This window comes from Ornithorhynchus anatinus, chromosome 10 (assembly GCF_004115215.2).
Source record: "Ornithorhynchus anatinus isolate Pmale09 chromosome 10, mOrnAna1.pri.v4, whole genome shotgun sequence".
Classification (NCBI taxonomy): domain Eukaryota; kingdom Metazoa; phylum Chordata; class Mammalia; order Monotremata; family Ornithorhynchidae; genus Ornithorhynchus; species Ornithorhynchus anatinus.
Genome location: NC_041737.1, coordinates 31,497,843 through 31,520,690, shown reverse-complemented (window position 1 = coordinate 31,520,690; position 22,848 = coordinate 31,497,843). Strand labels below are relative to the sequence as shown.

Sequence of the window (22,848 nt, the reverse complement as noted above, 5' to 3'; positions counted from 1 at the left end):
AGTCAGAGGACTTGGCGCCTTATCCTGGTTTTGCCAGTTACCTGCTCTGTTAAGGGCAGGTCACTTAACTTCTCTGTGCCTCAGTCTCCTCAACTGTGAAATAGGGGTTCAATACCTTTTCTCCCTTCTACTTAGACTGTGAACCCCGAGTGGGACAGGATCTGTGACTGATCTGATTAATTTAGTCCTTAGTCCTTAGAACAGTGCTTGGCACGTAGTAGGCACTTAACAAATACCATAAAAAAGTAATAATAACGATAATATAATTGCTTACTGAAGCTCCTCATCTCTCTCCCTCCCCTTAACTGTGGGGGTCCCTCATGGTTCACTTCTGGTCTCCTTCTATTCTTCATCTAAATCCACTCCCTTGGAGAACTCATTTACTCCCAAGACTTCAACTACCACCTCTATGTGGATGATATCCAAATCTCCATCTCCAGCCCTGATCTCTCTCCCTCTCTGCAGTCTCGCATTTCCTCCCGCCTTTAAGACATCTCTACTTGGATGTCCTACCATTGACGCAAGCTTATCATGTCTAAAACAGAACTTCCTATCTTCCCACCCAAACCCTGTCTCCCTGTGACTTTCCCAGCACTGTAGACGGCACCACCATCTTTCCTATCTCACAAACTCGCAAGCTTGGCATTATCCTTGACTCGTCTCTCTCATTCAACCCATGTATTCATTCCATCACTAAATCCTGTTGTTTTGGCCTTACAACATTGTTAAAATCTGCCCTTTCCTCTTCATCCACACCGCTACCGCATTAATCCAATCGCTTATCCTACCCGGGCTTGATTACTGTATCGATCTCCTTGCTGCCCTCCCTGCCTCCTGTCTCTCCCCACTCCAGGCCATACTTCACTCTGCTGCCTGGAAAAATTTTCAACAAAAACATTTAGGCTCTGTTTCCCCACTTCTCCAATGGATGCCCGTCCACCTCTGCATTGAACAAAAACTCTTCACCAATGGCTTTAAAGCACTCAATCACCTTGACCCATCCTACCTCACCTCACTATTCTCCTAGTACAAGTCAGCTCACACAGCTCGAATGCTAACCCTCTTACTGTACCTTGATTTCATCTATCGCACTGCTGGCCGCTCTCCCACATCCTACCTGTGGCCTGGAATGCCCTCCCTCCTCGTATCCAACAGACAATTTACCCTCTCCCCTTTCAGAGCCTTAGTGAAGGCACATTTCCTCCAAGGGGCCTTCCCTGACTAAGCCTCCTTTCCTCTTCTCCCTCTCCCTTCTGCTTCTCCCTGTCTTGATCCCTTTCATCATCCCCTCTCAGCCCCGCAGCACTTATGAATCCTCTTCATCTCTGACAATTACTCTCCCCACGTTCAAAGCCTTACTGAAGACTCATCTACTCCAAGAGGCCTTCCCTGACTAAGGCCACCTTTCCTTCTTTTCCCACTCCCTTCCGCGCTGCCTTGACTTGCTCCCTTTATTCTTCACCCCCTCCCAGCCCCACAGCACCTACGTACTTATCTGTAATTTATTTATTTATATTAATGCCTGTCTCCCCCTCTAGGCTGTAAACTTGTTACGGGCAGGGAATGCATCTGTTTATTGTTATATGATACTCTCCTAAGCCTTAGTACAGTGCTCTGCACACAGTAAGCGCTCAATAAATAAGACTGACTGACTGAACCAAGTGCTAGGCTGAGTGCAAGGTAGTTAGAAGGTATGATCTCTGCCCTAAAGGATCTTATAATTTAATGGGGGAGACAAACAGACTAGAAAAACCCTGGGACTATTTCTGAACTCCTACAGAAATGCTAATGTTAAGCACAGCATCATTTGGGTTTAGTATCATTGTTCATTATTTCTGCTTCACGAAAGTTATTTCTAATAATAATAGTAATAATTGTGGTATTTGTTAAGTGCTTACTATATGCCAGGCATTATACTATGCGCTGGGGTGGATACAAGCAAATCGGGATGGACCCAGTCCCTGTACCACCTGGGGCTCACAGTCTTAATTCCCATTTTACAGATGACAAAACTGAGGCCCGGAGAAGTGAAGTGACTTGCTTAAGGTCATGCAGCTGACAAGTGGCGGAGCTGGGATTAGAAACCAGATCCTTCTGACTTCCAGGCCCATGCTCTATCCACTAAGCCAGCCATCTGTGGAAATAAGTGGCATCAGCTGGAAGGTGGGAGAGTCAACTATATTAAGGTCTTAAGAGTCAACCTGATGCTGGTTGTACTAAGTGCTTGTACTAATCATGATTACGGACATCGATTTGGCTGAGGAGGGAGCTGTGAAATTCAGTTCACCTCTGCCATTTAATCTGAAGCTGGGGCTTTTACAAAACCATCATAATAACATCATCCAATTGAAAACTTGTAACTTAAAGTATGCACAAACCTGAAACACCAAGTTGGCATTTTCATGCATTCCAAAAATTTCTGGATCATCAATTAAAGGCAGATTTTCAATATAGTCTTTAAACTCTTGTATGGTGTCAGCCACAGGAGAAAAATATATACCTGTTATTGGAAAGACCCAAAACAAAAATGTCAAAAGTCAGAGAATATCATGCTTACTGGGTGCAGAGCACTCTACTAAGCGCCTAGGCAAGTACAGTACAACAGAGTCGGTATTATGTTCTTGTTTGCCCAGGCCTCAACTTCTCAGTCTGCTTTCCCTTGGACAGTTTCCCCAGGACAAGAGGCCGAATGGTCACTGAGGGATGGGCCCTCCCTCAGTCCAGATAAAACAGATCACTTTTCAGATCACCCCACAAATCAGAACCCCTGATGATCTCTGGAACTTCAAAGAGGGACTTCTCAGTGAACCCCCAGAGCCACTGAAGGCCCCCTGAACCCCCTGGTCTGGTCTCTATCCCCTGGGTGTCCCCATAGAGTGCTGAAGCTCAGCCAAGCTTCGCTGCCCATACAGCCCAGTACAGCCCAGCACAGCCCAGTGCAGAAGCAGCCCAGCCCAGTACAGCATAGAGTCAATATCTCCAAGCAAGCCTCCATTTTACATTGGTTCCCCCTTCATCCCCATTTAGCCACACCCCAATTTTTTCTCTCCATCGACACTTCCCCAATTCCTATGTCCTTTCACCATCTGCCCTGGCAGAATCCCAGTTCTAGAGGCTAGCGCCTTTAGCCCTCTTGGCCTCACTGACCTCTACTGCTTGGAGTTTAGCCTTCCTTCTTGCCCAAAGACATGACAAAAAAGAGGTAGCTCACAGTGGAGCAAATGCTCATGGTGAATAGTGTTGCCTGGGGCCAACCATAAGAATCCAAGTCAAGGTCATGGGTCTGGACTGATCGTGGAGCACTTTTGAGACTTTCTTGGAACACATTTGAATCATCATTTCCTTCAAGCTGATTTGGACTAGAATTGCTTAGGGGATGTCCACATCCAATTAAGCCTCAGCACCAAAGAACTACGGACCATTCACCTTAGCATTCAATGCAGTAATGCTCGCTCACAGAGAATGCTGTGAGAAGATCATTCTTCTCTTTTTTTTTGAATGACTTTTGTTAATTATATTTATTGTGTGCTTACCATATGCAGAGCACTGCACTAAGCACTGGGAGGAGTACAATATAACAAGCACATTTCCAGCCCACAACAAGACTAGAGGGGGAGACAGCCATTAATAAGAATAAATAAATGATCGATATGTACGTAAGTGCTGTGGGGCTGGGAGGAAGATGAATAAAAGGAGCAAGTTAGGGTGATGCAGAAGGGAATGGAAGAAAAGGAAAAGAGGGCTTAGTCTTGTCAGTGACCTAGAATGAGCAAGTCTGGGCGTTCAGTTCAATAAACTCTCAGGACAATGACCTTCACAGTCCCCATAGCACTGTGAGCCCGTTGTTGGGCAGGGATTGCCTCTATCTGTTGCTGAATTGTACATTCCAACCACTTAGTACAGTGCTCTGCACACAGTAAACGCTCAATAGATACGATTGAATGAATGAATGAATTGGCACTTTGGCTTTCAAGTAAGAACTATGACTGGATGAAGACCTGCTGCCTCTTTAAGTGGATACTAGTAAGGGAACCTGATACATCCAGCTGGACCTGATCTTAGGTTAGGCTAAAGAGAGGCAGGAAGAAGGGGGTGGAGAGAAAATGGAGAGAGAAGAGAGAGATTCTACTGGGGTAAGTGAAGCCTATTACCTCCCTTAATGGAGTAATATCAAATTTTGGCTCAGCTCTTTGATCAATCATATTTATTGAGCACTTACTATGTGCAGAACACTGTACTAAGCACGTGGGAGAGTACAATACTCCTTCTATAACCCGGTCTGCACACTTAACTCCTCTAATGCTATCTCACTGTTCCTCAATCACATCTATTTTGCCGCTGACTGCTTACCCACGTTCCGCCTCTGCCCTGGAGCTCCCTCCCTCCTCATATCCCACTGACAGTTACTCTCCAAGAGTCCTTCCCTAAGTCCTCCTTTCCTCTTCCCCCACTTTCTTCTGCGTCACCCTGACTTGCTCTCTTTATTTGTCCTCCCTCTCAACCACACAGCACTTAGGTACATATGTGTAATTTATTTATATTAATGTCTGTCTCTAGACTGTAAGCTCATTATGGGCAGGGAATATGTCTGTTTATTGTTATATTGTACTCTTCCCAAGTGCTTAGAGCAGTGCTCTGCACACAGTAAGTGCTCAATGAATACAGTTGAATGAACAGAATTAGGAGACCCTTTCTTTTTCCATAATGAGCTTACAGTATAGAAGGGGAGACAGACATCAATATGAATAATTTATAATATATAATTTAACTTTGGGATTGGGAGTGGAGCGAATATCAAGTGTTCAAAGTTCACAGATTGAAGTGCGTAGGTGACGCAGAAGGAAGATTGAGCTGGTGAAAAAAGAGCTTAACCGGGGAAGGCCGCTTGGAGGAGATGGGATCTTAGTAATTATTTGAAGGTGGAGAGAGTGGTAGTCTGGCATATATGGTAGGGGAAGGAGTTCAGGCTAATAATAATGTTGGTATTTGTTAAACACTTTCTATGTTCAGAGCACTGTTCTAAGCACTGGGGTAGATAGAGGGTAATCAGGTTGTCCCACATGAGGCTTACAGTCTTAATCCCCATTTTACAGATGAGGTAACTGAAGCACAGAGAAGTTAAGTGACTTGCCCACAGTCACATAGCTGACGAACGGCAGAGCTGGGATTTGAACCCATGACCTCCGACTCCCAAGCCCGGGCTCTCTCCACTGAGCCACGCTGCTTCTCTAAGCAGGCTAGGATTAGGACATGGGAAAGGGGTCAGTTGTGAGATAGATGCTGAAGGCTCACCTCCTCCAAGAAGCCTTCCCAGACTAAGCCCCCCTTTGCTCTACCTCCCCTCCCCACCCCACAGAACCTGTGTATATATGAACATATTTATAATTCTATTTATATTAATGCCTCTTTACTTGTTTTGATGTGTATATATATCTATAATTCTATTTACTTATATTGATGCTGCCGATGCCTGTTTACTAGTTTTGATGTCTGTCTCCCCCCTCCTAGTCTGTGAGTCCGTTGTGGGCAGGGATTGTCTCTCTTGGTTGTTGAATTGTACTTTCCAAGCGCTTAGTACAGCATACATACCGCTGTATACAGTAAGCGCTCAATAAATACAATTGAATGAATGAATCAAGGTACAGTGAGTGAGCTGGTGCTAGAGGAGTGGAGAGTGTGGGCTGGGCTGTAGTAGAAGATTAGTGAAGGGGGAGGTAGGACGGGGTGAACTGATTGAGCTCGTCTCTGACATTGCTCTTTGTGAAATTCAAGATTACCTGACTCGGAATACTTGTAGCCATCTTCTAATGTTTCAGGAGAGAAAAACTTTTTCAAGACAGTACGAAGGCATCTTTGATCCCAGGTATCTGTAACTCGTCCCCCGTAAGTGATTTCACCTGTGAAATACAAGTGTTTGGATCTTAAAAAAAAAAAAAACCCACCAGAACCATATTTTCACGAATATAAAATGTGATAGGATAAAGGCCCTCCAAGTAGTCTGCTAGTTAGAAAACTGGGGATAATAAGAGAAGCAGTGTGGCTCGGTGGAAAGAGCACAGGCTTGGGAGTCAGAGGTCATGGGTTGTTGGCTGTGTGACTGTGGGCAAGTCACTTCACTTCTCTGTGCCTCAGTTACCTCATCTGTAAAATGGGGGTTAAGGCTGTGAGCCCCACGTGGGACAACCTGATTACCCTGTATCTCCCCCAGCGCTTAGAACAGCACTTGGCACATAGTAAGTGCTTAACAAATACCAACATTATTAATAATAATGATGATGATGGTATTTGTTAAGCACTTACTATGTGCCAAACACTGTTCTAAGTGCTGAGAACCTCCTCAATTTGAGTTATTCAGAAATAGGCAGGGAACAGGTCAGTCAGCCAATCATATTTACTGGGTACTTTAATGCTAATAATGCTAGTAATAACTGTGGTACATGTTAAGCACTAACTATGTGCCAGAAACTGTACTAAATGCCAGGGTGGATATAAGCAAAATCAAGTTCACAGTCTTAATCCCCATTTTACAGATGAGGTAAGGGAGGCACAGAGAAATTAAGTGATTTGCCCAAGGTCACATAGCAGACAAGTGGTGGAGCTGGAATTAAAACCCATGACCTTCCGGATCCCAAGCCCGTGCTCTACCCACTACTTTATGCTGGGCGTGCTGTACTGAACCCTTGAGAAAGTACAAAATAACAATATAACAGCACATTCTCTATCCACAGTGAGGTCAAGTTTCACACCAAACAGAAAGGAAGACAAATTGTAATATATTTCTGGGGCTCTGACACCTGATCTTCTTTCACAACACCTACAGAATCTGACCCCTCCTTTCCATCCAAACTGCCACTATGCTGATTCAAGCACTTATCATTTCCTGTCCCGCCTTGATTACTGTAACAGCCTTTTTTCTGACCACCTAACCTCCTGCCTCTCCCCACTTCAGTCCACACTTCACTCTGCTGCCCAGATCATCTTTCTTCAGGAACGTTCAGGGTATGTCACACCCCTCCTCAAAAATGTCCACTGATTGCCTATCAACTTCCATATCCAACAAAAACTCCTCACTATTGGCTTCATAGCTCTCCATCACCTTGCTCCTTCTTACCTCACCTCCCTTCTCTTCTTCTACATCCCAGCCTGCACACTCGGCTCCTCTGGTGCTAACTCTTCTTGCTGGACCTCAATCTCGCCTGTCCCGCCGTCAACCCCGGCCCACATCCTACCTCTGGCCTGGAAGCCCTTCCCTCTTCAAATTCGTCAATCACTCTTCTCCCCTTCAAAGCCCTACTGAAGGTGCACTTCCTCCAAGAGGCCTTCCCAGACTAAGCCCCGCTTTTCCTCAGCTCCCCCTCGCTTCGGTCTCACCTCGACTTGCTCCCTTTGCTCTTCCCCCCTTCCTGCCCCACAGCACTTATGTATATATGCATATATCTATAATTTTATTTCTTTATATTGCTGCCTGTTTACTTGTTTTGATGTCTGTCTTCCCTCTTCTGGACTGTAAGCCCATGTGGGCAGGGATTGTCTCTCTTTATTGCTGAAATGTACTTTCCAAGCACTTACTATTCATTCATTCATTCAATAGTATTTATTGAGCGCTTGCTATGTACAGAGCACTGTACTAAGCGCTTGGGATGAACAAGTCGGCAACAGATAGAGACAGTCCCTGCCGTTTGATGGGCTTACAGTCTAATCGGGGGAGACGGACAGACAAGAACAATGGCAATCTGCACACAGTAAACTCTCAATAAATATGACTGAATGAATGAATTTCCCACCCTGACTACTTTATGAGCCTTCATTCATTTAATAGTATTAACTAAGCACTTACCTTGTGCAGAGCACTGTACTAAGCACTTGGGAAAGTACAATACAACAATACAGAGTGATAATTTTAGCCTTCTTGCTAACCTCCCTGCCTCCTTTTTCTCCCCACCCCAGTCCATACTTCACCCTGCTCCCCTGAGAGTTTTCCTAAAAATCATTTTGTGCATGTTTCTCCAGATCTCGCAAACCTCCGGTGTTTGCCCATTCCTCTCTGCAGTGTAGTCTAATGGTCATCTCTGCTTGACCTTTGGCTTTAAGCCACTCAAATGGTTCTCTTCCCCACTAATTATCTTCCCTCCTCTTCCACTGCACCACACATCACATACATTGCTCCTCCCAAGCCAACCTACTCACTGTGCCTTGTTTTCATCTCTCTTGCCATCGACCTCTTACTCAAGCCCTCCCTGTGGCTGGAGCTCCCTCCCCCTTCACATTCAACAGACGGCGGCTCCCTCCGTTTTCAAGGTCTTAGTGGAAAGAGCATAGGCCTGGGTGTCAGAGGACCTGGGTTCTAATCTTGACTCTGCCAGTTGCCTGCTGTGTGACCTTCAAGTGGCCATGAAAAGTCACTTCACTTCTGTGCCTCAGTTTCCTCACCTGTAAAATAGGAATGAAATACCTGTTCTCTCTTCTACTTAACCTCCTTGTGGGACTGTGTCCAACTTGATTATCTTGTGTCTTCAACAGTGCTTGGCACTTAATAACCACTTTACAAACATTAAAATCATTATCTAGATAGTAAGCTCACTGTGGGCAGGGAATGTGTCTACCAAACTCTGCACTCTTCCAAGCACTTAGAATTGTGATCTGCATTCAGTAAGCACTCAATAAATACCACTGCTTCATTATCTCCTCCAGGAGATCTTCCCTGATTAATATCTCATCTCCCCTGCTACTTCCACTTCTTTAACTTTGGCAGCATCACCTGAGGACTTGGGTTCTCCCTCCCCCTGTCCCTTCTCCCCCACTACTGCTTATGTTCAAATCATTATACTGTTTTGCTTCCCCTGACTGTAACTTATTTTCATGTCTGTCTCCCCCTTTAGTTTGCAAGATCCTTGAAGGTAGGGATTACATCCATCCTTTCTAGTGAACTCTCCCAAGTGCCTAGTACAGTATCCCACACAAAATAAGTGCTTGATAAGCAGGATTGATCAGTCAAAAAGATTTAAGTGCAATTAAAAAAAATTGCTTTTCCATCAATTTAGGTTGACTCGTTGCAGGAGCGCTAACATCTCGCAACCTGATTTTAATTGGTAGTTTGGTAACATTTTAATGCTTGGTAGTGTGGTAATATTAGAAGTAATGCCCAAACACTGAGAAAAGTAATCTGACCGTAATAGCAATTATGATAATGGTATTTAAGTGCCAAGCACTGTGTTGGTACAAGATAATCGAGTTGAGCACAGTCTTCATTCTCCACGGGGTTCACAGTCCATAGAGGATGGGGAACAGATATTAAATCCCAATATTATAAAGGAGGAAACGGAGGCACAGACTTGCCCAAAGTCACAGAGCAGGCACATGGAGGAGTCAGAAATAGAACTCGGCTCCTCCGACTCTCAGGCCCGTGCTCTTTCCACTAGGCCTCGCTGCTAGATTGGCCAAGCAAACAGTTCTTATGGTTGACCTTTACTCAGGCAATGTGCCAAATGCCATCTTGTGATCGTTGACATCATTTCTGTTTTTCAAATAAGAGGAAAACATCCTGGATGCATCCATGGGACAAACAGTGGTATCTTTTTAACTCTCTTCTAATGGGGCAGAGGGATGTGAAGGATGCTTTGTTCATGATGACCACATGCGAAGTGAGGTTCTGGGCTTACCATCGTCTGTTATCCGGGCTGGAGCCTGGAGGCCCTGGGCTAAAGGGAGCCCTCCTAGACACCCACTGTGCATGTGGTCTTCGGTCTCCAGTCACTTGAGCCCTTTCCGTCGTGGCTACTACTACTAATAATAATTATGGTATTTGTTAAGTGCTTACTATGTGCCAAACACTGCACACCTTTCCCCCAACCTAACCTCTCAAGTGAGGCCAGATAGAACATGCTTCTTATCCCATTCTCCCACTTCCAACCCAACAGTAAGTGCTCAATAAATACTACTGAATGAATGAACACCACTCCCTCTCCTGTGGTAGAACTCCCTCCCATTTTGGCAGTTTCGTCCTGTTGCCGAGGACGATTCCTGCATGCAATTGGTTGATGGAGTGGCCAATTACAGTGGGAATCGGATCTGGATCTGTACCCTTTGGGCACCGGAATTCACCCCAACCTCAGCTCCACAGCATTTATGTTCACATCCATAATTTATATTAATGTCCGTCTTCCCCTCTAGACCGTAAGTACATTTTTTATTGGTTTGTTAAACAGTTACTATGTGTCAAACACTTAAGCTATGGGGTAGGAACATTTTAATAAGGCTGGACACAGTCCCTGACTTGCACGAGGCTCACGGTCTAAGTAGGAGGTAGAACAGGTATTGAATTCCCCATTTTACAGATGAGTAAACTGAAGCACAGAGAAATTAAGTGAGCTGCCCAAGGACACACAGCAAGAGCTGCAATTAAAACCCAGGTCTTTCTGACTCCCAGGCCCGTGCTCTATCCCCTAGGTCAAGCTGCTTAAGCAAGTAGAGTAAGACTTGGGTCTACTTACTCAAGTCTACTTTCCCAAGGGCTTAGTCCAGTGGTCTGCACAGAGGAAGCATTCAGTAAATAGCCCTGATTGATACATTTCATGGTGAAACAATACTACAACCTATAATTCATTTTTTAAATGGTATTTGCTAAGTGCTTTTAGCGTGCGCTAAACACTCTCCCAGGTACAAGTCAACTAAGGATGTTTCCCAACTGTCTTGTAATGTACTCTCACAAGCGCTTAGAATGGAGCTCTGCACACCATAAACACTCAATAGATACCATTTATTGATCGACTGGAAGATGTGGGGGCAGTGGGAGGGATGGGGGGGAAGGTGAGGACATAGGACGGGGTATGGCGGTAGGAAGAGAAGACGTCTTTGGGAAGGCGACAGACGCCACCAATGTGGTTATTCTCTAACCTAATGAGGCCACTTCGGGCTGCCTCTGGCCTGATTCTCCCTGCTTCTGTTATCTCTCAGGTGCAGCTTCCCAGCGAGCATCTCCAAATCCCCAACTTTAGGAAAAAAAGCAAAGAAGAGCGATCTGGGAAATAAACTCTTCACTTTTTCTGTGAGTCAGGACTTTGGAGGTACTACCTGTCAGTCTGTCAATGGTGTTGATTGAGAGCTTACTATGTGCAGAGCACTGTATTAAGCGCTTGGGAGAATACAATATAACAGACCCTTTCCCTGTCCACAACAAACTTACAGTCTAGAGGAAGCAGAAGCTGCTTCCCTGGCTGCTCCCTGGGAAGCAGCAGCCTCCGGCAGGTATGGAATCCAAAACTACTTGGCCAGGGGAGACAGAGGAGAACTCTGTCAGGAGGTTGAGCATGCCCATAGAGGAGCCTAGAGTCTCAAGTCTATTGTACTGTACTCTCCCAAGCACATAGTACAGTGTTCTGCACAGAGTAAGTGTTCAATAAACACCATTGATTGATTGTCCAGGGGATCACATATGTCTCCCGACCCAGCATTCTGGTGTAATACGTTTGGGGGAAGGGGAGGAGGCCTGTTGGTGGGTGGAGGGCAGGTGACATGTCTGCCACATGCTCCCCTTGCTCCACAGTGTTTTCACAACTAAGTCTGGACCTGAGAGTAAGCGCTGGGACCTTTTCTTTGCAGAGTACTGTACCTGTGATGTAAATTAACGCATCCCAAGGTATCTGTCCTTCTTGACAGTAAAGGTTAAGATTGAGTAAGGCGCATTCTCTATCACTGTCATTAAATTCATAGCAGATATTCCAACCAAGAGGTCCAAATTTTTTCCTCTCCTAGAACACAGGATGAAAAAGAAGACTGTAAATGGAACCCTGGTGAAAGCTACTTTCTATTAAAATAGGTAATAACTTTATGAAAAACCTATTGGCTCTATTCGCCCTGGAGACTGTCAATTTCTGGTGCTGGTTATCTTTTCAGGTCTCTAGTATAGTATTAAGTATATTGCAATATAAATGATCATGTGACCACTAACTAATCTTGGGAGGTTTGTTTCGCTTCAAACTAAATCATTCCGTGGTGTCTTCTCCAGAGTCGCAAGAGTAGTAGTAATTTGAGTGTCCACTTGGTACAATGTACTGTTCTAAGTGCTTGGGAAATACAGAATAAAGAAGTGATATGGAGTTTACATTTTAACAGGAGAGACAAATTTACAACTAGACAGGTCAAAATATATAGGTGAAACTATATATATGTATATATTCATACATACATGCAGACTTAAATCCAACACTGAATCAATCAATGGCATTTATCGAGCACTTATTGTACACATTACACTGTACTAAGCATTTGGGAGAGTAATGTACAGCAGAGTTGGTAGACATATAACCTGCCTATCTAGAGATATTCAACTGCTAATTGATGTTTGGCTAAGAATGGGATTATACAGTTTGGGGTGCTGGGAAATTAAATAAGGAAGCCTTGTTGGAAGAGATGGGAATCTGAGAAGGGCTTTAATGTGATGAGAGCTGTAGCCTGTTTGATGTTGGGAGGGAGGGAGTTCCAACCTGGGGGAGCAGCAAGGATGATGGGGTGAAGGAGGGAGAGGTGAGAGCAAGGTAACTGTTAGGTGAGCTTGAGAGGAGTGAAGGGAGTGAGCTGGGATGTAGCCTAGGTGAAGAGAGCAGTTATTTATTGATTAAGCTGTTACTAAGCACTGCATTAAGCACTTGGAAAGTACAATATAACCATTTAACAGACACATTCTCTGTCCACAATGAGCTCACATTCTAGAGGGGAAGACAGACATTATTATAAATAAAATTACAGATTTGACATAAATGCTATGGGGCTGGGAGGGGGGATAAATAAAGGAAGCAAGTCAAGGTGATGCAAAAAGGGAGCTAGAGTAAAAGAAAAGTGAAAGATGGGATGAGTTACTTGAGAGCCTTGAAGTGAAATCTGAGTAGCTTTCTTTTGATTTGGAGGGACACGGAAAGCCAGTGGAGGGGTTTGAGGAGTGGGCAGAAGTGTGACACTACAAATAAATGATCTGAGTATGGATTAGAAGGGGAAGGGGCTGGAAGCAGGAAGGCCGGTAAGGAAGCTGATGCTATGGTGTAGCAAGATATGAATAGAACGTGGTCTGGGTGGCAGCTGTTGGGGTGAAGAGGAAGGAATGGATCGGGGAGCTATCATCTAGAAAGCTGTTGCAGGATTATTAAACTTAAAACAATAAACAATGTTAGTGATCAGTTCATCGAGGCACCACTGAATTAAATAATGTTTTCTTTAACAGGCTAGTCAGAGAACAGGTCTCTCTTTGTTAGAATCCTATTTAAAAAATATAGTTCTGCATTTACCCTGGGCACTGAAAAAGGAATATACCTGAATGATCGCATGGAAGAAACAGATGCCGAAAATCACTTTTCTCCATTTCTTTCCAAGAATGTTTTCTTCAAAAAAGGTTGTTGTCATTTCTGTGAATGCCCTTCTTATGTTGGCCCTTAGTCCTTTCGGTGGCTCATTTGTCACCTGTATCGAGTAGAAGATACACTAGCACACTGTGACATTTTAGCATCTGGATGATTACGTTACTCAAAGGTCTCTGAGTCCTGACCATAAAACCAACACCAAGCAGAAAACGCTACGTGTTCTACTTCTAGCATCTGCAATATGAATATGCTGTTGCTGCCTTACTTTGTCTCCCAGTTAATCAATCGATCCTATTTATTGAGTGCTTACTGTGTGCAGGACACTATATTAACTGCTTGGGAGAGTATAACACAACCTTTCCCTGCCCACAACAAGTTTACGGTCCATGGGGGGAGATGGAAAATACAAATAAATGAATTATGGATATGTACATATGTATGGGGCTTGGGGGGTGGAGGCGGTGAATAAAGGAAGCAAGTCAGAGTGATGCAGAAGAGAGTGGGAAAAGAGGAAATGAGGGCTTTGCCAGGGAAGGCCTCTTGGAGGAGATGTGCCTTCAATAAGCCTTTGAACAGGGGGAAAGTGTCTGCCGGATATGAAGGAGGGCATTCCAGGCCGGAGGTAGGACATGGGTGAGGGGTTGGTGGTGACAGATGAGATCAAGGTAAAATGAGTAGTTTGGCATTGGAGGAGCAAAGTGTGCAGCCTGGATTGTAGTAGGAGAGTAGCGAGGTGAGGTAGGAGGGGGTAAGGTGATTGAGTGCTTTAAAGCCAATGGTAGGCTTTTTTATAGAAAAATGATCCAGGCAGAAGAGAGAAGTATGGACTGCAGTGTGGAGAGACAGGGAGCAGGAAGGTCAGCAAGGAGGCCGATATAGTAATAGTGATAGGGAATTCCTAGTAATAACTGTGGCTATTTGATAAGCAATTACTATTTACTAAATGCTGGGGTAGGTATGAGACAATTAGATCTGACACAAGCCCTCTCCCATGTAGGGCTCACCAACTAAGGTGGAGGGAGAACAGGTATCAAAGAGAAGCAGCGTGGCTCAGTGGAAAGAGCGCGGGCTTTGGAGTCAGAGGTCATGAGTTCAAATCCCGGCTCGGCCACTTGTCAGCTGTGTGACTGTGGGCAAGTCACTTAACTTCTCTGGGCCTCAGTTACCTCATCTGTAAAATGGGGATTAAGACTGTGAGCCCCCATGTGGGACAACCTGATTCCCCTATGTCTACCCCAGCGCTTAGAACAGTGCTCGGCACATAGTAAGCGCTTAACAAATACCAACATTATTATTATTATTATTAAATCCCCATTTTACCGATGAGGAAACTGAGGCCCAGTGAAGTGATTTGCCGAAGGTCACAAATCAGGTAAATGGCAGAGGCATGATGATAACCCGGGTCCTCTCACTCTCAGTCCTGTGCTATTTCCACTAGGCTATGCTGCTTATCTGCCATTCTGCAAACTTGGCTGACTAGGGAAACACACTTACCAGCCCTGCTCACAGTCTCGATATGCTTGATTTGGGGTGGGAATCTAATATAACGATTAGTGGTGTTTATTAAGTACTTGTTGTATTCAGATCACTGTACTAAGCACTTGGAAAAGTACAATACAGCTGAGTTGGTAGACACATTCCCTGCCTACAGTGAGCTTACAGACTAGAGACTAGCTTACAGGGTAGAGGGGATTGTCGTTTTCTAAAGAGGTGAACGTGAACCTGATCTCTCATCTATGGGGGAGTGAAAGGGCATTGATTTACCTGAAAGGAGAAGGAAGATTGTTATCTACTCCCTTTTTTCCTCCTTCCTCCTCTCTCCCACTCCCAAATCACAGCATCCCGTTGCTTAAGGGTTGAACCATAGCCGGTTTGCTTCAGAGTCTTGTACTTGTTAAGCACTTACTTTGTGCCAAGCACTGTTCTAAGCAGTGGGGTAGATACTAGTCAATCAGGTTGGACACAGTCCCTGTCCCCAATGGGGCTCACGGTCTTCATCTCCATTTTACAGAAGAGGTAACTGAGGCCCAGAGAAGTGAAATGACTTGCCCAAGGTCATACAGCAGACAGGTGGCAGAGCCGGGATTAGGATCCAGGTGCTTCTGATTACCAGGCCCTTGCTCTATCCACTAAGCCACACTGCTTTGTACCCTGCAGTGGGCTTTCTGGCTGCCTCTGCCTTGAATCCGTTAAATGTGAATTACCAGAGAGTGCGCTCGGCAAAGCCCAGAGACAGCTGGCTCACTCTCCTCTTTGCTAAGGCATAAATAAGGGTGGAGATTGAGCCCTGGTGGGGAGGAGCGGATCCAACTCAATCATTTATTGCATTCAAGGATATTTGCAAACATCTTACCTTGACGGAATTCTGAAGAACAGTGACAGGAAACGTTACACTAGGCATGGAACTTAAAAAGAGTCGAAAACTGTCCTTGATAGTGACTTCTGGTAAGAGAAGAATCAATTCACCAATCAATCAATTGTACTTATTGAGTGCTTACTGTGTGCAGAGCGCTCTACTAGGCACTTGGGAGAGTGCCACGCAACAGCATAACTGATACGTTCCCTCCTCACAACGAGCTTACAGTCTAGAGGGACTGCAGGCTTGTTTACGTGCATTTTTAGAAACGCTATTTCAGAGAAGCTAATTTTGTCAGTTGACCCTACAGCCTTCTGACACCCCTGGAAATTAAAATAAACACCTTCAGAGTGTCGGAAGGGGAAGTAGGAGGATGGAGACAGCATAGTCTGGATCCGAGCTGCCTGGGGCCAGTCTCTCCAGCCCTCATCATCACAAGAAGCAGCATGGGGGTTGTGTCGCCTAGTGGATAAAGCACGGGCCTGAGAGACAGAAGGACCTGGGTTCTAATCCTGGCTCCACCACTTGTCTGCTGTATGATCTTGGGCAAATCTATTCACTTCCCTGAGCCTCAGCTACCTCATCTGTAACATGGGGATTAAGACTGTGAGCCCTGTGTGGGACAGGGCTGAGTCACCTTGTATCTACCCCAGAGTTTAGCGCAGTGCCTGGCACCTGATAAATACTCAACAACTACCACAATTATTAGTACTGGGGATCATCTGAATGAACTGCATGTTTTTGAACTTTTGATACATTTCATGTTAAATTCTTAATTGTTTCTATCAGCAGCGTGGCTCACTGGAAAATTGCCCGGGCTTGGGAGTCAGAGGTTGTGGGTTCTAATCCCGGCTCCACCACTTGTCAGCTCTGTGACTTTGGGCAAGTCACTTCTCTGTGCCTCAGTTCCCTCATCTGTAAAATGGGGATTAAGACTGTGAGCCCCAATTGGGACAAACTGATCACCTTGCATCCCCCCCACCCAGTGCTTAGAACAGTGCTTTGCACATAGTAAACGCTTAACAAATACCATCATTATTATTCTCCTTGTGGTCAAGAACTGCCTTGCAATTTTCTCTATTTATCTTGAAGCAGCATGGCCTAGTGGAAAGAGCAAGGGCCTGGGAGTCAGAAGGACCTGGGTTCTAATCCCAGCTCCACTACTTACTGCTGTGTGACCTTGGGCAAGTCACTTCACTTCTCTGGGCCTCAGTTACCTCATCTGTATATGGGGATTATGACTGTGAGCCCCATGTGGGACATGGACTGTGTCCAACCTGATTAGCTCGCATCTACTCCAGTGCTTAGAACAGTGCCTGGCACATAGTAAGCGCTTACAAATGTCATAAAAAAGACATCTAATACAGTGGCGCACAAGGAGATGCAGCCTCCTGTTGAGACTGCCAGATGGGCTTCGGTCTTGAGACTTCTATACCGAGAACCCACTGAAAAGGTTTAGATTATAGTGTTAGTGATTTGTGTGCCACTCGCAATCAACCAGTGGTACTTACTGAGTGCTTATTTGTGAGGAGCAGCTGTAAGAAGCACTTGGGGGAGGGCAATGCAATAGATTTGGCAGACACAATCCTTGTCCTTCGGGACCGCACTCTCTTCCCTGCCAACCATGCGGCCCCAAGGGCTTGGAGCACAGTAGGCGAGTAGGTGTGCTGTGTGGACGTTGAAAAAATTATTTTGATGATGACGAAGATGAGAAGCAGCGTGACTCAGTGGGTAGAGCACGAGCCTGAGAGTCGGAGGGTCATGGGTTCTAATCTCGGATCTGCCACATGTCAGCCGTGTGACCTTGGGCGAGTCACTTCTCTGGGTCTCAGTGACTTCATCTATAAAATGGGGATTAAGAGTGTGAGCCCCATGTGGGACAAGGACTGTGTCCAACCCGATTTGCTTGTATCCACTCCAGTGCTTAGTACAGTGCCCAGCACATAGTAAGTGCTTAACAAATACCATTACTATTATTATTATTAAGAAGATAAACAGTAAGAGATGTTAAGGTGATCACTTCTGTCTCCAGAAGCTTGGGTTAATGAGGCCAGTACTAGGCATGTGGATTACCTTTTGTGTGTGGTTGGGATGAAATTTTCTCACCATTTCTTTCAAGTTAGCTTCTTAAATGCCCTCTCTCCCTTGGAGCACTTTGGAATTTCTGCAGCCTCTTTCCCCAGAGCTCATTTCACATCTAGCCAGCAGCTTTTCAGCTTCCCCCTCCCCTCCCACCCCAGGTCAGACCAAAGATGCTGGGGAAATTAACAGATTAGCATAGAGAGCTATAATTTAACCCCTATTTAACTTTTTCAACCTGAGAAGAATTCCTGTTTATTTGTGTCTTGCTTGTCGGTATTCTCTTTTACACTCAAATGATATTCATGATCTTTGCAAAGAATTTGCACGCAAGAGATATACATACTTGGCTCTGTAAAGCTTTTAATAAGCTCTTCCATAGACACCATCCACGAAACAGCAAGATGACAGTTCTGCAAAAATACCCAGTTTCCTGTTTTTAGGGCATCCTTAATCATCTTTTCAGCGATGGGACCTTGTCCTTGCCCAAGGGAAATTGACTGCACTCTGAAAGAGATGAAAAAACTTGGGAAATGATTTCGAACTGGTAGCCTTGAGCGCTTACTGTGTGCAGAGCACTGTACTAAGCAGTTGGGAGAGTAAGACAATATATCGACACATTCCCTGATCACAACGAGCGTACAGTCTAGAGGGGGAGGCAGACGTGGATATAAATAAATTACAGATATGTACATTAAGTGCTGTAGGGCTGGGAGGGGGGATGGATAAAGGAAGCAAGTCAGGGCCATGCAGAAGAGAGTGGGAGAAGAGGGGGAAGGGCTCTTGGAGGACATGTGCCTAAAATAAGGCTTTGAAGGGAGGAACAGTAAGACTGATGGATAGGAACGTGGCTCCAGGATGAAGGGAAGTTTTGAAACTGCCATTCCAGTTATTAAAATTGTTTGGAGGTGGGGTGGTGGTGGGTCTTTGCACTTGCAGCAACAAGAGACCTCTGCTCTAGACCGTAAGCTCGTTGTGGCAGGGGATGCGTCTATTGTTATGTTGTACTCTCCCAAGCGCTTAGTACAGTGTTCTGCACACAGTAAGCGCTCAATAAATACAACTGATTGAATACAACAGAGTCGGTAGACAGGTCCCTTGTCTATAGCAAGCTTGCCGTCTAGAGGGGGAGACAGATGTTGATATAAATAAATAAATTACGGATACACACATGAGGGTGGGGTGAATATCAAGTGCTTAAAGGGTGGAGATCCTAGTGCATAGGTGATGTGGAAGGGAGATAGAGAAAAGTGGGCTTTTATCGGGGAAGGCCTCTTGGAGGAGATGTAATCTTAATAAGACTTGGAAGGTGGAGGGAGTGGTGGTCTGGCATAAAGGGAGGGGGAGGGAACCCTGTTTCCACTTCACCCCAGTCAAAAGCGAGATCCTAATTAGTCATGCAGAAAGCTTCTCAGGGGCTGGCAGATTCCCCAAATTTGGGAGCACTCTACCTAAAGCCAGCAATCTCAGCCCTGCAATTTTCTGGGCTGGAAGGCCCGAGAAGAACATTCATGGAATTGCTCCACACGGAGCTGACCAGGCTAGGGGAGGTGACGCTCCCTGTCCACTAACCATGGCCTGCACTTTTCATTCATTCATTCACTAGTATTTATTGAGTGCCTACTATGTGCAGAGCACTGTACTAAGCTCTTGGAATGAACAAGTCGGCAACAGATAGAGACAGTCCCTGCCATTTGACGGGCTTACAGTCTAATCGGGGGAGATGGACAGACAAGAACGATGGCAATAAATAGAGTCAAGGGGAAGAACATCAGGTAAAAACAATGGCAACTAAATAGAATCAAGGCGCTGTACATTTCATTAACAAAATAAATAGGGTAATGAAAATATATACAGTTGAGTGGAGGAGTACAGTGCTGAGGGGATGTGAAGGTAGAGGGGGAGGAGCAGAGGGAAATGAGGGGAAGAGAGGGTTAAGCTGCGGAGAGGTGAAGGGGGGGTGGTAGAGGGAGTAGAGGGAGAAGGGGAGCTCAGTCTGGGAAGGCCTCTCGGAGGAGGTGAGCTTTAAGTAGGGATTTGAAGAGGGGAAGAGAATTAGATTGTCGGAGGTGAGGAGGGAGGGCATTCCAGGACCGCGGGAGGACATGGCCCAGGGGTCGACGGCGGGATAGGCGAGACCGAGGGACGGTGAGGAGGTGGGCGGCAGAGGAGCGGAGCGTGCGGGGTGGGCGGTAGAAAGAAGGGAGGAGAGGTAGGAAGGGGCAAGGTGATGGAGAGCCTCGAAGCCTAGAGTGAGGAGTTTTTGTTTGGAGCGGAGGTCGATGGGCAACCACTGGAGGTGTTTAAGAAGGGGAGTGACATGCCCAGATCGTTTCTGCAGGAAGATGAGCCGGGCAGCGGAGTGAAGAATAGACTGGAGCGGGGCGAGAGAGGAGGAAGGGAGAGATCAGACAGAAGGCTGACACACTAGTCTAGCCGGGATATAACAAGAGCCTGTAGCGGTAAGGTAGCCGTTTGGGTGGAGAGGAAAGGGCGGATCTTGGCGATATTGTAAAGGTGAAACCGGCAGGTCTTGGTAACGGATAGGATACGTGGGGTGAACGAGAGAGATGAGTCAGGGATGACACTGAGACTGCGGGCCTGAGAGATGGGAAGGATGGTCGTGCCATCCACGGTGATAGGGAAGTCTGGGAGAGGACCGGGCTTGGGAGGGAAGATGAGGAGCTCAGTCTTGCTCATGTTGAGTTTTAGGTGGCGGGCTGACATCCAGGTGGAGACATCCCGGAGGCAGGAGGAGATGCGAGCCTTGAAGGGAGGGGGAGAGGACGGGGCAGAGATGTAGACCTGTGTGTCATCTGCGTAGAGATGGTAGTCAAAGCCGTGAGAGCGAATGAATTCACCGAGGGAGTGAGTGTAAATGGAGAACAGCAGAGGGCCAAGGACTGACCCTTGAGGAACTCCAACAGTTAAAGGATGGGAGGGGGAGGAGGTGCCCGCGAAGGAGACCGAGAATGACCGGCCAGAGAGATAAGAGGAGAACCAGGAGAGGATGGAGTTCATGAAGCCGAGGTGAGATAAGGTATGGAGGAGGAGGGGATGGTCAACAGTGTCAAAGGCAGCAGAGAGGTCAAGGAGGATTAGAAAGGAGTAGGAGCCATTGGATTTGGCAAGAAGGAGGTCGTGGGTGACCTTAGAGAGAGCAGTCTCGGTAGAGTGGAGGGGACGGAAGCCAGGTTGGAAGGGGTCCAGGAGAGAATGGGAGTTAAAAATTCTAAGCACTTTCTGCTCTTTTAGGGAGACAGCATGGGTGAGTCGGTCACAGAAATCTCAAAATGCAGGTCATTTGCGGGAGAAACAAGGAACTTATGTGAGGCTAGATTCCTGGGGAAGCAGTGTTACCCGGTGGATAGAGCACAGGCCTGGGAGTCAGAGGACCTCAATTTTAATCCCGACTCCACCCCCTTAGGCAAGTCACTTCACTTCTCTGGGTTTCAGTTTCCTCATCTGTGAAATGGGGATTACAACTGTGAGCTCCATGTAGGACACAGAATGTGTCAACCTAATTATCTTTTACCTACCCCAGGTCTTAGTACAATGCCTGGTAATTAGTAAATGCTCAACAAATACCACAATTATTATTTAATACTGAATTGAATTTTGCAGACTTTGGACCCCGTGCACTCTCTCTGAATCGTACCGAAGTGTCTCCCTTCACCTTCTGCAGGCTGCATCCATGGAGATCCTAGATGTTGTAGGAGAATTTCTGGGACCTCATGCGGAAATCACACTCCCAACCGCCATTGGCCTTAGCATATAGAAGGTGTGTGAAGAAAAAGCCTTGTGGTAGAGAAGCAGTGTGACTTAGTGGGTAGAGCGCGGGCCTGGGAGTCAGAAGCACCTGGGTTCGAATCCCAGCCCTGCCACATGTCTGTTGTGTGATCTTAGGTGAGTCACTTAACTTCCTTGGGTCTGTTACCTCATCTGTAAAATGCTGATTAAGAGTGTGAGCCCCATGTGGGACATGGACCGTGTCCAACCTGCTAAACTTGCATCTGCCCTGGCACTGCTTGGCACATAGTAAGTGCTTAATAACTACCATAATTATTAGTGGGTCAGGGAAGCCATCAATCGTAGCCCAGTGAATTACAGAAGTTCAGACTCTATGGCTCACCAGGTTGTGTGGGGGTGTTCCTGCCCAGAGAGCGGGAGGAAGTTATTCTGTGGACAAATAGAGCATCATACTTTCAAGCTTTTACTCTAGCCAGAACCTCTCCTTTCCACTCCCCTACCCCCCATCCCGTCTCTTTAGAGTGAAGAATAGGACTGCAGTTTATGAAATAATACAAAGCTCCTACCGTTCTGAATATCCACTTTCTTTTGCAAATCTCAGAAAAGCACCCATGGGATCAGAGCCTGTGCTTAAGATGAATACCAAAGGAGTGGAAGATGACATATCTTGATATAGAGTCCCCAGGTCAACGGGGGGATTCTCTACAAATTGTTTTCCGAGATTTTCAATCACAAAGTCTGTAAGAGCAAAAACCACCTGAAGATATGAAGAGAGACAGGTTTTTGAGACAGGAAAAAATGACCTTTTAAATCGTTGCTGTCGTTTCTCGTTGCTTGCTTCACTTTGGGTGGTACATGTTCCTTGCTAGGGAACATCTGGAACTTCCAACTGCAGCCCAGCTGGTCATGCATTCTGTAGGCACCAATGAGGGTCTTGCCAGATTTCTCTAGGTCCCAGCTATCTCTGCCCACCACCAGTTTGGAGGATGTGCTTCTTTTGGATTTGCCTTCTATTCCCAGATTCTCCCTACTGGTGCCCAGCTGGCCTTCTTCTATATCTTTACAAATTAGATCTGATTTCTCTCTTTAAAGGGCCTCCAGGGCTACACCTTTCTAAAGACTGAGGATGGGCCCGTGAGTGCATTATCTGTTATTTTCATTCCCCAGCCCCCAAACCCCAGTGCTCCTCTCCCACTCTGAGAAGATATTGAAAGTTGGGGAAGTAGTGTGGCCTAGTGGATAGAACATGGGTCTGAGAGCAGAGGACCTGAGTTCTGATCCGGACTCTGCCACTTGCCTGCTGGGTGACCTAGG

At 45.9% G+C, this 22,848-nt stretch overlaps 1 protein-coding gene across 2 annotated transcripts in view; it reads right to left on the bottom strand.

The window, feature by feature from the left end:
• DNAH6 (dynein axonemal heavy chain 6) overlaps positions 1 to 22,848 on the bottom strand; it is a 204,081-nt gene that overhangs the window by 13,528 nt on the left and 167,705 nt on the right. For both annotated transcript variants that reach the window (XR_003762480.2, XM_029073942.2), the window contains exons 64-70: positions 22,101 to 22,291; positions 18,131 to 18,291; positions 15,703 to 15,791; positions 13,303 to 13,449; positions 11,609 to 11,747; positions 5,778 to 5,897; positions 2,379 to 2,500 (exon numbers count right to left, since the gene is read on the bottom strand). Coding sequence is in view for 1 of the 2 variants with exons in the window: in XM_029073942.2 (XP_028929775.1) it covers positions 2,379 to 2,500; positions 5,778 to 5,897; positions 11,609 to 11,747; positions 13,303 to 13,449; positions 15,703 to 15,791; positions 18,131 to 18,291; positions 22,101 to 22,291 (969 nt within the window). In the remaining variant the exon portion in view is untranslated. The remainder of the gene's footprint in view (positions 1 to 2,378; positions 2,501 to 5,777; positions 5,898 to 11,608; positions 11,748 to 13,302; positions 13,450 to 15,702; positions 15,792 to 18,130; positions 18,292 to 22,100; positions 22,292 to 22,848) is intronic.